This window comes from Carassius gibelio, chromosome A22 (assembly GCF_023724105.1).
Source record: "Carassius gibelio isolate Cgi1373 ecotype wild population from Czech Republic chromosome A22, carGib1.2-hapl.c, whole genome shotgun sequence".
In the NCBI taxonomy this organism is placed as follows: Eukaryota; Metazoa; Chordata; class Actinopteri; order Cypriniformes; family Cyprinidae; genus Carassius; species Carassius gibelio.
This window is the reverse complement of record NC_068392.1, coordinates 13,704,860-13,721,759: the sequence shown is the minus strand read 5'-3', so window position 1 is coordinate 13,721,759 and position 16,900 is coordinate 13,704,860. Positions and strand designations below refer to the sequence as shown.

At 34.4% G+C, this 16,900-nt stretch overlaps 2 protein-coding genes across 4 annotated transcripts in view; one reads left to right on the top strand and one right to left on the bottom strand.

Annotated features, from left to right (window-relative positions):
* Positions 1-16,900, bottom strand: part of LOC127943181 (CXADR-like membrane protein) — a 168,793-nt gene that overhangs the window by 49,315 nt on the left and 102,578 nt on the right. The gene's annotated exons all lie outside the window — the stretch shown is intronic.
* LOC127943180 (CD276 antigen homolog) lies at positions 4,465-7,104 on the top strand. Its single transcript, XM_052539406.1, has 5 exons — positions 4,465-4,583; positions 4,780-5,027; positions 5,545-5,585; positions 5,668-5,994; positions 6,192-7,104. The coding sequence occupies exons 2-5, from the start codon at positions 5,017-5,019 to the stop codon at positions 6,416-6,418; spliced, it is 606 nt and encodes a 201-aa protein (XP_052395366.1). The 5' UTR covers positions 4,465-4,583; positions 4,780-5,016; the 3' UTR covers positions 6,419-7,104.

The following is a 16,900-nucleotide window of genomic DNA, read 5'->3' as shown; positions in this document are numbered from 1 at the left end:
TACATCTGAGGTGTTTAAAGACTCCGTTTGTCCATTATTTATTTCTAAAGATACACGACAATGTATAAAGGGCTCCATTACCTTCTATGTTACATTATGGCCCTGTAGAAACAGTTTTTGTAAAAATAGACTAACGATTGCGTCATAACCACTCGACTCTCTGTCGCATTACCGTACAGACAGGAGGAGAAGCTCGCAGGCAATTAACTTAATATGGCGTACTGGTGTTACATTTTAAAATACTATACAAAATAATTAATCAGAATACTTACTCCTGCTCACTCACGACAAAGATCTCCCCGCTCAAGCTCGCCGTCTCTGCAAGATTAATGATGGCAGTTTGCACGCACAGCCACTTAGAAGATTTACATCTGTCAGACAGGTTGCTGACGTCGTCAAGCTTCGTTTGAGTCTGCGCTTCAGAAACGGAAGTGCTAAAAAACGCTAAAAACGGGCTTCACTTGTCTCAATTGAGTTCCAATGGGGTCGCTGTGTCCATTTCTTTTACTGTCTATGGGATCTACACAGGCAGGCACACAACATAGCTGCATCACATTCACTCAACGCCCAGGATCACATGATGTCTTGGGAAGTCACATGACCAATTAGGAAGTGATAAGTGTCTGCTGGCTGCAACTCAGATTCTCTTTGTGTTGGAGCTGGTCACTGTTGTGTGTGTTGGGCTTCCTTGTCATGTAGGTACTGTTGGTCATGATAGAAAATGTTTAAACACTGCCATTTGAATTTTAACATGTATTTATTTTCATCAGGGTAATTTCTTCTTCACAGAGGACACAGGCTTATGCATGGTGTTTTAACATTTGTTGAGATCACCTCATTGAGACTTGAGTTGCTGGACTGCATCGGTAAATGCCTTAAGTGTTTGAGTGTTTCATATCTGCATTGGAACATGTTTTAAAATACTTTTTCTGTCCGTAGCAATGGAATGTTCACCTTTTGTCTTCATATGCCAATGAGCTGTGGGACACTTGAGCATACTGAAAACTAGGCCTATATTTTCTAGCTATGGTTGAGTTGACTATGCTGTTTAATGAGGCTGGCAACTAACATGATTGTTTTCTCCTTAAAAGGGACCAGGCCAGCCACTGTTTTCTTGTAATTAATATGCATTTCTTTATTGTTTTGTTGGTTTGTTTGGTTATGTGATTTTGCCTCTGGGCCTACACCCATGTGCCCTACTTGTAGTAGCATTGTTCATTAACTCTTGGTGCTATCAATGCTGGTGGTTCTCCTCCCTAACTATGTCTTCTGTTTAGGCCATCCCTGTACAAGGCCGGATCCACACTGATGCTTTGCCCCTTCTTGTTAAGGGACCACATTGGGAGAAACACACACTGTTTTGGGGTGTACTTGTATCTACAACAAGGTGTGAGATTTTGTCGTGGTATCTGAAGTTCTTATATGTGTATCACTTGTGGTGTTGCATGCTTCGCCTGGTGTTGCTGTCTCCTGTTTCTTTTTTTGTCTCACCAGGGTCCTCCTGAGCAGGGGTTTCACATCGGCTGATCCGACCTTTCTAGACTGAGGAGAATCCACCAGTTGTTTATAGCAGTATTTAAGTACTGCTTTTTAAGTCCTTTTGTACTAAATTGTAATAAATTGGAAATACATTTACAGTACATATCTGCCTCTTGTAAACTGTCCCTTTGCGGGGGAAAATATTGAATTAGCTACACTACATTCAGGGAAGATTTGTGGGTCCTCCTGTCCATCATCAGGGGTGACGTAGTCAGACTGTAAAGGTTTACTGCTTGACAGGTAACACATACGCTTAAGGTACTCTTATATATAACATTATAAAATCATTTTAAGAAAATTTGCTTTTCATTACTTTGTTTGATTTGTTAACTACTCATACAGTGAGGTTTATAGCAGATTTTAACTGAGATGAACAACTAAAATTAAATGGAGGTCATTTGTTTAGAGAGAATAACCATCGCAGCCTCCTTCAGTCACCTTCACACCCTCAACCTACAGCACACTTCACCACTAGAGGCTCTCTAGATCCACTATGACTGATCATTACTGCTCACAGAACAATCACCAAAATGAAGGCACTTTAAGGCATTAAACACTTCATCAAGAAACACTAATAACCAGTTTACATTTAACAGTTCTACCATGGAACATTTAAATTTAAAGTCATATTTAATAATATCACTGGCTTGTGTCATACTTATTCACAAATATAAAATTTTCAACAGTCATTGTGTATTTAATACACTCCTCCAGTGATGTCTCAATTTGACTGGCAAAGAATCTGAAAGAGAAAAACAAAAGGGTCAAACATACAACCTTTACATGAATTTGCCATTCAAATTTCTTTCAGATTGGTTTATAGTCATATCAGTATGTAGCTGTGGTGTTGTGTGCTTCCTTAGTTTAATCAAATAAACCTTTTTGGTACAACTTTCTTTTATATTCCTTTTCATTATTATCATGTTCGTATTTCTCTTCAGTTTGAAATATTCATCCAACAAATACCTGACATGCGAAAGCAGAGCATTTTGTGTTGTATGTATTATATAATTTTATTTTGTTTCTATATTATATGTACACGGAAGTTTTTTCTCATAGTGATCAGACTGGTTCTCAAATACATGTTACTTGTCATTCAGTTTGCGTGTCAGCTGATGTTTGATATATTATGTTCACTAAGGCGTGGAGTTTCTGTGGTGACACTCCGCTCCAGGATACTGGTGATATAAACACGGTCACAAAGTCAAAAGCAGGACAAAGTACTGAGGGCACCATTACTTGGGTCAAAGTACAGACACTGCTGGTCAAATATTACTCCATTACAAATGAAAGTTGTAAAGACAGATTTTTTTTCTTAAGTAAAATTTTGCTTTTAAAAGTACTTAAGTACCAAAAGTACATTTCCTCTTTTTATATATATCAGTGCACTGTTTATTATTGTTGTATGTAATACTTTCATAAACACTGTATGTCTCTTAAGCAACTTATAATACATTACACCTACTGAATACACTGATAAGCGTGCAGTATCTTTGGAATAAATAGCTTTTACAAAGGTAAAAACCTATAGAAAGGAAACAAGTGAGTAGACCAATTTTTGTTATTTTATTTATTATTAAATTATTTATTTATTTATTTATTTATTTATTTATTTATTTATTTTTAATACCCAACTCCACAAGAGCAATATGGTAGTGATCTCACAAAGCTCCGGCAGTGTGTGCACACATCTACGTGAACCAAGTGTATAGATAAATCGCTGTAAATACAGACTGATAAGAGAAAAAAAAAAAAAAAAACCTGCCTTAAATCAAAGTAACACAACTGTAACTGTGAATATCACATATCCAGCTGGCGATATACTGTGAAATCACTTCACGTAACCCTACAAGAGTGATTAGCCCGCGAGAGGTCACCTTTAGGAGAAGAAATTAATAAATCTGTAGCGACGGATTGCGAAAACGTGTGCACAAATTCAAAAACCGAAGGTACTGTTTACAACATCTGAGTGCATGGATTGGAATTTTGTGGGTATGGTTTGTTAATCCATTTGCACAATTTGTTAAACCGAGGTGTGACCTCCCGGGCTCCATACTGACAGTGTTAACAAAAATAAACATGCATTTACAGACAAATTTACTGAAGCAGCCATGGCATTTTACCTAGTTTTTATATTGCAGCATGGCCATTTCTGACTTTCTCTTCAATGGTACAGTGCTATTTACCAGAAATTTACAGTGAATGCAAAAACATTGAATGTCATCATGTGACAAACTAAATGAGTCAAAATAAACTGAAAGTATATTTAAGAACCTGGCGGAAATTGCTGATCTGCATTCATGTCGTTCTCTCACAGTGACAGAAAAAGAGACAAATCAAGACATGAAAGTAATAAATTGTAATAAATTATTATTGAACATATCAGTTTTGTCTCACACATTTCTTCTGACTTTGTGTCTTTAATAGACTTTCATGTCTTGATTTGATAACAACTGTGTGTTTCTGTTTTGTGGACAAATTGATATGCAGAAATGAGTTAAATCTAACAAACTCACTAAAGTCCTCATGGAGACATACAGGGACATCCTCTTGTGTATTACTGAAAATTATTTCAATAAATAGATTTGTTTTCATGTTAGGGTTAAAATATAGTTATTATTTATATTTAATTGCATACAAAAATAAAGCCCCAAAGACAGTAAACATGTAAGTGTTGAAATAGTAAACGTCTCTCTCTCTCTCTCTCTCTCTCTCTCTCTGTCTCTCTCTCTCTTTGTGTGTTTGTGTGTGTGTGTGTGTGTGTGTGTGTGTGTGTGTCAAAAGGGAGTTGCTGTCATTTGTTTGTCACTAATCTCATTGTATCTTCCCACTCAGCTGCTCATCTGGTCTGACAAGTATTAGTTGGTTAAAGTCTCTGCTTCCATCAATCCAATCCAGTCATGACACTTCAGTCTGTGAGGATAAACGAGAGAGAGAGAGAGAGAGAGAGAGAGAGAGAGAGAGAGAGAGAGAGAGAGAGAGAGGGGAAGATGAGGCAGATCTTTCTGGATCCCAGATATGAAGACAAATAAATCTAAACACAGGTAATTACATCTCAACCACTAATTTATTTTTTATATCGATTGTTTGATTGATTGACTCTCTTCAGAAAAGAGTTTCTAATGTGTTTTCTGTTCTCTCAGCTGCATCTTTTGGTGTCATTAATAAACACAGTTTGAAAGGCTAATTCATAACTTTTTATGGCTTGTTTTGAATTCTCTCTCTTTATTTTCTCTGCAGGTCTTGGATGAGGATGTTACCGGATGCTCCATGTTCTTGTCCTGCTCTTACAGTGACTGTACACTGAGTTCAAACATGACTGTTTTGAGACCAAATTAAATCAGGAATATATTAAACATCATCACGGAAGTGTTAGATACTTTATTGTTTGAAAGAGTATTATTTCATCCCTACATCAGACATATTTATATGTTCTATATTTAAATGTATTATATATGAATATAATATTTGGGCATCATGATCTTCAGGTATGTTTGATGAATTGAGAATGAAACGTTGTTTTGACAGACGAGTCGTAGTTTCTCTGTAACGTTACTGAAGGCCTGATGTGACGGTGTTTGGCCTGCTTTGTTTTCATCCTCAACTGCTTTATTACACAAACATTAACAGCATTAATGGAGTTTATAATTATAAAAAATAACTGTATTTATGTATTCTTCATTGTTTTGTGCGGTTTGTTTTACTTGATGGAAATTAGATTTTCCAGTACACTGAAGATAAAGTTTGGAGTGAAGATTCCTGCTTTAAAATATTGACTGAATTAGTTAATATTTAGAGATGAGTTTAGTATGTAAAGGAAGATGATGATGATGATGATGATAAAACATCCAATATAATATTAAAGGGAATAAATGGAAACATGCTGATTTAGATCTTCCTCATTGTGAAGAATCACCTCAAGTGTCTCACTTTAACTTTCAACTTTAAAATTAAAACACTACGTCTAACTCGATCTAAATTAACCAGTGTTTTCTGTTTGTGCAGTTTCTGCTTCATCTGTGTGTTTGCACTGCTGGTAAATAAAGGTGAGCAAGAAACAAACTACATCTGAAAGATGAATTCATGCTTCATGTGTAAACTGTGTGTTTACAGTGTGTGTGATTTCAGTGTCTCTTCAGGTCAGAGTCGAGGGGTTTATTGGTGGTTCTGTTGTTCTGCCGTGTTCTTCAACTGAACATGATCTTAAACCTCAAGACATTTATGTGTATTGGATGTATACTGGCGGCACAAATGTGTTTGATATAATCGAGGGTAATGAGTCAGAAGCAGGACAAGACCCACGATACAAGAACAGAGCTAAAATGTTCCCTGAGGAGTATCTGAGAGGAAACTTCTCCCTTAAACTCATCACTGTCACTGAAACAGATGCAGGAGAATACACCTGTCTCATCACACACTCATCTAAATCAAATACTGTAGAGCTGATCCTCAAAGGTGTGTGAAACTGGTGGATTATTGTGTGATGTTTTTAATTACATAAAAGGAAAATCAATCTGAATATGTGTTTGACCAACTAGATTCCAGTCACAACAGATCCATATACAGCATTGCTGTATAATATAAATGATAGACGGATGTGTTGTGTTCATGACAGTGTAGTAATGTTGTTCGTTCTCGCTGTTCTGTTGCAGAATCAACAGTAGAAAAAGAAAACCAAACCCAAACAGGAACAAATCCAGATGTGGAGACATTATCATCTTATCAATGGGTTTACATTGCACTACCTGTAGTAATAATAGTGTTGTTCATTGCCGGTTTCCTATTTATCTGTAGAAAAACACTTCAAGCTCGCTTATTTCCATCATCCACAACTGAAGAACAAACAACAGCGACAGCTTTCTCTGAAAGTAACGTTTAGTTGAATCGATGCATCTTTCATTGGTTTCTTTCTGGTGTTAAAACAGCTAGTGTCTAAGTCCTTTTTTGTTCTTTTATTTTATTGCCACATGCACTGCTTTGTTTTTATTATATAACCGAATAAGATCTTGACAGTTTTTTTTAATATATTTCAATGATGTCTGAATCTGCCAGTATATTGCCCGAACATTTCTGTACCACAAGTGCTCTTTCTAGCTGTTTGACTGAAAAAAAATATATATATTTTATGTCCTTTCTGTATTATTTTATATTTGTTAAATTGTTGCTGCACATCATTGTCATAATGATCATAAATCACCAGATCTGATTTATTAATTCATGATAACACATCTTTTTTTTTTTTCCCTGGGTATGTACAGTCAGTGTGCAGTAGATAAATCAGATAAAGATGTATCTCAGGGTTTAGATCTGTTACACAGCTCTGCAGACTGATGTCAGAAGAGTACAATGTTTGATTCATGCACTATTGAAGCTCGAGAAGTTTAGATCGAGTTATAATGTGTCTGTTCATGTAAATACATGAGCTTCATGAGTGTGGAAAGATGCCTTTAGATCTTAAATCTACTGCAGTATTGTCAGGTATTCGGAGCTTAAGAAACTTGGGTTTCCTTGTAAGTGTATGATCTCAGTGTTATAGACTCAAATTGTGCAGATGAAATAATGTGTCTGTTGTGTTCATGTTTCTTTTTTCAAAAATAAATAAATTTCAGACCATAAATCTTAATGCCTTTAACTAATTTTGAATCAACTATTTGTGCTACTTTTTATAAGTCACTGTAGTTTGTTAATGTGAGTTGTGAAATCAGTATCACAGGCCTTCTGTGTCTCTTTTTAATGGAAATTGCTGAAGCCATTAATCATCTTAAACAAAACACATTTCAGGAGTAGATTGAGTTTATTTTCTTAATTCTACACATTTGTGGATACATAATCTTCTTCTTTTGCAAGTTTTGATAAAAAGCATCATGAAAGCCTCTCTTCCCCTCCTCTTTCTCAAGACATCATCATGTTGCTCCAAAACCCAATAAGTCTTAGTTTTTAGTGTCTTACAAGACTATATATGCAAGTCCATTTAGGCACATTTCTTATATTATTAAATCAATGTTGGACATTTTGGTCTACTCAAATTTAAGATGAAAGCTTTCTTTTGTTTTTAGACCTCTAATATTTGAATATATAATATATGATGTATTTGATTCAGTTGAAAATTATTTCCCTGTCTGACTGTTTTTTTTTGTTTTTTTTTTTTTTTCACTAAAGCAAATTAGACACTTCATAAAAACAGTAACTTCTTATTCAAATTGAATGAGATTTTTCCTCAGGATTATAAATCAAATATTAATAAACATGACATATTTTCAATCAAAACATGTCTTATGTCAGACATACAGTACATATCCCATGCATATTCCTTTCAAAATATTTATTAAGACATATGTTTAATATGTTTATTATGTAATATGTTTAAGTGATTTGTGACACCACTTCATGGAACATCAGGGAATTGATATTAAAGATATAGATATTGTACTTCAAAGTCATGATAGAGATCATTACCTCATCTTTGGCTCACTGTGTGTATTAGTCATATCACATAATCACGTTGTTGAATTGGTAAAACTGTTATTCTAACCAGTGAAGACAGAAAGGCTTTGAATGTTATTACTAGCTTAAATAAAGCAACTAAAGACCATAACAAACCAGACCAAAAACAAATCTGAGCACAAAAAAATTTATCTTTCTGCACGGATCACAGCTGTTTCAAAGTGAAATGTGTGGGAAGTGCAGCATGTTTTGTGGAAACAGAAAAATAATAAAAATACCAGATGATTATGGTGCCCTAATGTCATTAATATAATAAAAAGGTTTTTTTCACATTTACACATTTCACATCTCCTTTTTCACATTTGCAGGGTTCTCAGTTATGGAAGTCATTACAGATTCATAAACCATGTGATAGACTTCTGGTGAATGAGAGACTACAGAAAAGTATTATTATTATTATTATTATTATTATTATTATTATTATTATATTTTGTTCATGATTGTGTTTCCACAACTTTGCTTTCACTTCGTCAGCTGTTGTTTTAGAAACCAGGAGGTCAGGCTTTGGCTGTTTAACAGGTTCCTGTTAGATGTTTCTGGTTACTGTTCCTCTAAACCCCTGCTGGTAGATGCTGGAACTGTACACACAGATCCTGATTCTCCTGCCTTTGAAAGTGGCAAACATATGATTGTGTCAAACGTTCAGTATTGGTGTGGAAAATTTCTCTACATTATTAGTTAAGGTCAAAGGCTTTGTTTGTTAATACTAGTTTAAATAAAGAAGATTGGGCTCAAAATAACTCAGGCTTAATGCAAATACGAGCACACAAATTACATCTGGTCTTTTTGCATTGATAACAGCTGTTTCAAAGTGAAAGGTGCAGGAATTATGATGCGTTTTTTTATAAATAGAAGTTTATTTAAAAAGCAAACTCAATGATCATGCTGGCCCGTACACAACAGAAGGTATCATGACTTACACGCATCCCTTTTCATATTTCCAGGGTTCTCAGTAGTGGAAGTCATAATAAACTATGAGCTTTACATTTGGTTTTATAGGGTTTTTTAAGAAGGGGTTTGTTCATGTCATCTGCCTGATTTTAAACACAAAGCAGACAAACACAATCTCACGACAAGAAGGCATAACAAGACTGAACAAATGGAGGAATCGGGCAACACCAAACAAAATCAAACAAGAATTGTAAACCTGATTTCTTCCGATGTTTAGATTTCTGTCCTGTAAATGTCTGCAAATATTTCAATATTTAAACATAACATTTCAGAAAACTTATGCAATAAAGTCTTTGTAAATTGTAATGTAATCAATCATTTGGGGAAGTATATGGTGCTTCTTCATCTTGTATATGCTTTTATGCTTGTTAATATTAAAACTGCACATCATTTACCAAATCAGATTAATTAATTTCCTGTTACACACCATTCATATGATTTTGATTTGGGTCAGTCACTGGGACTCTTTGTAATAATAATAATAATAATTCATTACATTTATATAGCGCTTTTCTAGGCACTCAAAGCGCTTACATAGTCAGGGGGTATCTCCTCATCCACCACCAGTGTGCAGCATCCACCTGGATGATGTGACGGCAGCCATAGTGCGCCAGAACACCCACCACACACCAGCTTACTGGTGGAGAGGAGACAGAGTGATGAAGCCAATCAGCAGATATGGGGATTGTTAGGCCATGATGGTCGGAGGCCAATGGGCGAATTTAGCCAGGATGCACCTCTGCTCTTTTCAAAAGAAGTTTTAATTACCACAGAGAGTCAGGACCTCGGTTTAACGTCTCCTCTGAAGGATGAAACGTAAAGAGATTATGAGGAAAATAAATAGACATACACAAAATGTGTGCCAAAGAGTTCAATTTGACCAAACAAAAAAATAAATAAATAAATAAATAAACACACACGAAAATACGCTTATATGCCTATGAACAAATCTTAATGAGATTTGAATGGCAAATTCATGAGAAAGCTGAATGTATGACCCTTGTGTTTCTCTCATTCAGTTTCTTTGCAAGTCAAATCGAGGACGTCATGGAGGATCTGCATTCGTGTCTTGATCCAGCAATGATCATATGTTTGAAATTTCAGAAAAATGCTGAAAATCGAGATTTTTTTTTTTTGTTTCTTTGGTGAAACATGCACTTACTTGCACAGTATCGAATGTTTAGAAGTATGACAGATGCCAAGAATATTTAAGAATAAATATGAGAGTATCAATTACATTTCTCTTCAGTGTTCACTGGTGTAACTATAGAGGTCAGTGTTTTGATGAAGTGTGTATTGCTGTCTCTTCAGTTTGGTGATTGTGTGTGCTGTAAGGAGACACTGGGGGTCTAGAGAGCCTCTAGTGGTGAAGTGTGCTGTAGGTTGAGTGTGTGATGGTGGTTAACAAAAAGAAGGCAGGTAACAAACTGGTTTTTCTCTCTACGTTAATGAACCGATTCACCATTTAATTTGAGTTGTAAACCCTTATGAAACAAAAATATATTGCAGTATATTGGAAAATATCATGTAATATATTAGGCATATATTCTTATATATATATATTTATTTTTTCTAATATATTGCAATATATTGAAAGCGGCAATCATTTGTATATTTTGCAATATAATGTATGTTTCATCAATATATTATTAAATGTATTCAAATATATAAAATATTAGAAAATAAAAAAGGGAAAATAATATATTACAATATATCACAATATATTTAAAGAAATATATAGGTAAAATATATTTTCCTTTCGTAAGGGAACCTTAGTTACTCTATATGAGTAGCCTATATAAAAAAATCAAACTCCTTTGCCCTCTGCAGGTCATTTATGTTATTACAGCTGCAAACCATCCAGCATGAACAGAATTACACACTGCACGTTGTCCTTTTACAATTTTACAATTAATTCCTTTTGTGCTTTGTAATCCAGAGATTGTGTGTGAATATCGTCCCCTTGGAATTATAAGGTTCTATCTGCGTTCTGAGCAGTTTGAGATATTGAGCTTAAAGTTTTTGTGTTCCATAGACTTCTGTAGATAGAACCTATTTGTTTTTTTCAATAAAAAATCCCAAAATGTACACAACAACAAGCAAAATAAATTTAAAAAAAACAACAACACATAATGTAAATAAATTGTCACAGAATAAGAATATGTGAATAATTTTGACACAGCATTGACAGCTGCAGTTTATTAACTGTTGGACATTCAAAGCAATACAAACTTCAGTACGTGTGAAGGTGCTTCACAACACAAGCACTTTGACACTAGATGTGTAGATATACAAAGACAAACTGCATAATGCTTTCCATTTGAGTTTAAGAGAACTGTGAGAACTGAGAGACATAAATGTATGAATGTACTGGAGAAACACTCAGTATAGGGTTAAACTTCCACTAGACAAAGGTGACATACTCTAATTGTCATTGGTTGTTAAATGACCAAGAGACCAACCAATGGAACATATTTATGCGTTCAGTTAGTTTAACCACACTGTGTGGTCTGTGTAGTTATACTGTGTAGATTTCTGCTGAAAACAAAACTACATAATAAATATATAGTGATACAATATAAAAAAAAAAAATATCCAGAAATTCAGGTGAATAAAATACAAGTAACTAATGAACTAAATTTAGTTTGCAATAGTGGCATCAGGGTTCAGTCATGTGTTTGCTAAGGGTTTCTTCACAGGGGTTGAGGATGTGATGTTTTGTTGAAGCGTCTCAGTGAAGCAGCTCTTGTCTGACCATGAAGCTTCTCTCTTCTACAGAACAGACAGAGGAAAGTAATGATTTCTAAAGGTTCAAATATTAATACATAATGTTCCTGAATGTACTTCATTTAGCTTTGAAAACTTCATAAATCGTCTTTTTTAAATAAACCGGAATTTATTTCCGGTGGAAGCCACTTGGCGTCGCCGTTTTCCCCTGTTATTATTTTTTCTTCACTTTTCCAATGAAGGTAGGGTATGAATATTTAACAACAGCTTAGAAAATGTATCTATATTCAAAGCAATATAAAACTTGGGTGAAGAGTATTTTCATTCATTAAATGTGTAGATATAATGCAGGCTACAGACAAAGAAGACAAACAATGCCGTTTTTTTTTTTTTTTTTTTTTTTTATTAGTTTAAGTTAACTGTCTGAGACACATAAAGACACTGGTACTCGGTTAAACCTTCACTCTACACAAAGGTGAGAGACTCTGTTTGTCATTGGCTGCCAAGTGACCAAGCACTGGAACATATTTATGGTTTTGGTTTGTGCTGCAGTCAAGTTTAACCGCATTGTAGTCTTACACTGTGTAGATATTTGCTGAATACAAAACTACATAACAAATATATATTTGTATACCCTTACGAAAAATAAGTTTAATCAAGTTTGCTATTAGTATACTTCTTTTAAAAAAAAAAATTGGAAAGTATGCTTTTAGTTAACTTTTTATGTACTTCTCAGAAATGTGTTTTCTGTACTCCTCATAAATATACTTAAAATTACATTTAAGTAAACTTGACTTATACTTACAACAATTCTAAATCTATTTGAGCTACATGTGCTGGTCATATAATTAGTATATATTCAAAAAGTTGATTTATTTCACTAATTCCATTCAAAAAGTGAAACTTGTATATTATATTCATTGATTACACACAGAGTGATATATTTCAAATGTTTATTTCTTTTAATTTTGATTATTATAGCTGACAACTAAGGAAAATCACAAATTCAGCATCTCAGAAAATTAGAATATTGTGAAAAGGTTCAATATTGAAGACACCTGGTGCCATACTCAAATCAGCTAATTAACTCAAAACACCTGCAAAGTCCTTTAAATGGTCTCTCAGTTCTAGTTCTGTAGGCTACACAATCATGGGGAAGACTGCTGACTTGACAGATGTCCAAAAGATGACCATTGACACATTACACAAGGAGGGAAAGACACAAAAGGTCATTGCAAAAGAGGCTGGCTGTTCACAGAGCTATGTGTCCAAGCACATTAATAGAGAGGCGAAGGGAAGGAAAAGATGTGGTAGAAAAAAAGTGTACAAGCAATAGAGATAACCGCACCCTGGAGAGGATTGTGAAACAAAACCCATTCAAAAATGTGGAGGAGATTCACAAAGAGTGGACTTCAGCTGGAGTCAGTGCTTCAAGAACCACTACACACAGACGTATGCAAGACTTGGGTTTCAGCTTCGCATTCCTTGTGTCAAGCCACCATTGAATAACAGACAGCGTCAGAAGCGTCTCGCTTCAAACAGGACTTGACTGCTGCTGAGTGGTCCAAAGTTATGTTCTCTGATGAAATTATATTTTGCATTTCCTTTGGAAATCAGGGTCCCAGAGTCTGGAGGAAGAGAAGAGAGGCACACAGTCCACGTTGTTTGAGGTCCAGTGTAAAGTTTCCACAGTCAGTGATGGTTTGTGGGGCCATGTCATCTCCTGGTGTTGGTCCACTGTGTTTTCTGAGGTCCAAGCTCAACGCAGCCGTATACCAGGAAGTTTTAGAGAACTTCATGCTTCCTGCTGCTAAACAACTTTATGGAGATGCAGATTTCATTTTGCAACAGGACTTGGCACCTGCACACAGTGTCAAAGCTACCAGTACCTGGTTTAAGGACCATGGTATCCCTGTTCTTAATTGGCCAGCAAACTCGTCTGATCTTAACCCCTTAGAAAATCTATGGGGTATTGTGAAGAGGAAGATGCGATATGCCAGACGCAAGAATGCAGAAGAGCTAAAGGCCACTATCAGAGCAACCTGGGCTCTCATAACACCTGAGCAGTGCCACAGACTGATCAACTCCACGCCACGCCGCATTGCTGCAGTTATTCAGACAAAAGAAGCCACAACTGAGTATTGAGTGCTGTACATGCTCATAGTTTTCATGGTCATACTTTTCAGTTGGCCAAGATTTCTAAAAATCCTTTCTTTGTATTGGTCTTAAGTTATATTCAAATTTTCTGAGATACTGAATTTGGGATTTTCCTTAGAAAAAACATTAAAAGAAATAAACATTTGAAACATCAGTCTGTGTGTAATGAATAAAATCACTTTTTCAAATTCACTTTTTGAATGGAAATAGTGAAATATATCAACTCTTTGATATTCTAATTATATGACCAACACCTATATACTTGTGCTCCTAGAATATGAGTATTGAAACAGTACAAGTATACTACTAGAACACTGATAATTGTATACTTGCTACATAAAGTATACTTAAGTAAAGTTCAAGTATATTTTTAAGTATACTTAGTGAAATAAACTTTAAGTATACTACTTTTCCATAAGGGTATTTAACAAAAACAACTTAATGAGTGCAACAGAAGTATAAGGAGTCGAGGACGTGACCTGCTTTCACTTTGTTCTTGACACAGTCCAAAATACATACCTATAAATAGTCATGAATCCGTCCCTGGACTTACAGTACATCTGTAATTCTGGTCATTTGACATTAAATTTGCCTTTTTTAAATTTCATGTCTAATAATATTTATTTTACTAAACCTTATTTAAGCACATCATTGGTCTAGAAGCTGTGACTCATGCCAGGACATTCCCAAAATAAATAAACAAATTATTTTCAGTTAGGTATAAAAAAATAAAAATCCTGACTAAGACGTGTGAAGAAATACACACCAACACATCAATATTAAGTGAAGCTTGATAACAGAAGGACCATTCACCATATATATATATATATATATTATAATTTTTGTAGCCAAGAGATCAAAATATGTGACTGACTTTAGTAAGAATTGTGATAACCAGTATCCAAAATATTCATGAAAATACACCGAAAGTATATGTTCTTGACTCAAACACAATATTTGAATAAAATGTAATATTTTCACACAGGTGCTCTTTGCTGCTGAATATTTTCCAGGTCAGTGAACTGAAAGAGCCACAATAAAAACAATATTATCATCCAGCTGCAGTTTTTAAAAAAAAAATCCAAACTAAAATCTTCAATATTTTGTTGGGATGACAGTTATCAATTATCAAAACCTACAGTAATGACATTTAACAGTAAATAAATAAAGAAATCCATTTCTTCATATTTACCTCTTTGTGCCGTCAGCTGGTTCAGATCTTGAGGCTGATATGTTACTTTTGTCTGCAGATCAACATTATAAACATGTTTTTCCAATCGATCTGTTTTTCCAGCAGCATTTACTAAGAATGTAACAGTAAATTATTTAATAACGGTTATATTATTTCTTTTTTTAATGGTAAAAATATATATGAAGACACAAACACACACAAAATCTAAATTAAAAACTTTATCTAGAAAACAATGTTATATTGATATTTTTACATTAATGTGTATTTAACTTGATAATTTTAGAACAATAAGAAAATAACTCACCGATCAGCAGAATGAGCAGAAGTCCGTTCATCAGAGCAGATATGATGATAATAATCTGCCATTGTGTTTGATTCTGATCAATAAACTCCAGAACTGTATGATTGTGACACTCAGTTAGATGAGCTGATTCTGGAAAGAATATGAATTTAATATCTATAACATATTCATCTCTGTGTGGAGCAACCAATGCAAGAGTTCATTGTGATATTTCTGAGTAAACGTTACAGTAAGAACCGTTAATCTTAGTTATAGATGAACTAGTAGATAACACATCATTCATATGTCTTGATCACTGAATTAATAAATGAACTCACCGGTGAAGTATATTCTGGTGCTGTTACTGAGTTTTGGAGGAGTGCGTGTGTTCATACAGTAATAAACTCCTAATTCATCAGCAGTCACATTATTAATAACCAGACGATGTTTAAACTGCACTGAATATTTGTTTCTAAATGATTTGTTTGGGTAAAAAGGTGATTTGGGGGTTGGGAATGATAGCAGAATCACTGTCGGAGGATCTGCTGTTTTCAGTAAAATCCAATAAACCTCATTTTCATCAAGATCACAGTTTATGATCACATTTGATCCCAAATCAGTCGGTAGATCTGAAACTGCAGCTTGACAACAGATTAATACATCTGTAAGATAAATAAATAAATATATATGAGATAAACATGCCTCATAATTAGGATTACTTGCTCACAACCACAGTAAACCTTAAAAAAATTCATGCCCATTTAAAGTTTATATCCAGCGTGTCAATATATTTACACAATGTAATAAACTCACAGAGCTGAAGCTGAATGATCTTCATGTTGTAGTGAATAAAACATGTCAAATGTCCAGTTTCTTTCTCTTCACACAACAGTTAAGCTCTGAAGAACAGACAGGAAGAAGAAGAAGAAGAAGAAAAAAAACGTTCCACTTCAGTCAGAGGAAGTCTAAGTCAAGTTTACTCTGACCACACTCTACACCCTGTGCTTTGCTTTGGTTGGTGCTGGTTTGGGGTTATGGGGTGCATTGGTCTGTTCAGATGGGCGATATGGAAAAAATGACTTTTTTATTTTGTTGAAATATCATGATTTTAATCACGATTCTTTGTCGTGTTGGTTTTTCTGTTTCGCAAGCTGTTTGAGTATCACAGCCTAACTAATATCCCTATAATAAAGACAAAGCTTTAAGGTAACAAAATATGAAAAAGCATGGCGGATATTTAGGCCAAAGAGGTAGAAGACAAAAAAAATCTTATTATATTTTTGTTATTAAAAAATAAATAAATAAATGAATAGAACAAACATACACATTACACATACACATAATATACAAATACAAATAAACAGTGTTTTATTTTTAGGAACAATAGTATTTAGCAAAAGCATTCAAAAAATTTAATGAACAAATAAAAATAAAATACATTCCTATTAAAGCAATTCAGACAGGAACCACTTTGGCAAGTTTACTGATTTTATTGAACACAATTTATCTTTGGCTGTATGGTTCCTTATGGGGGTTCTTGCTCCCAGAAT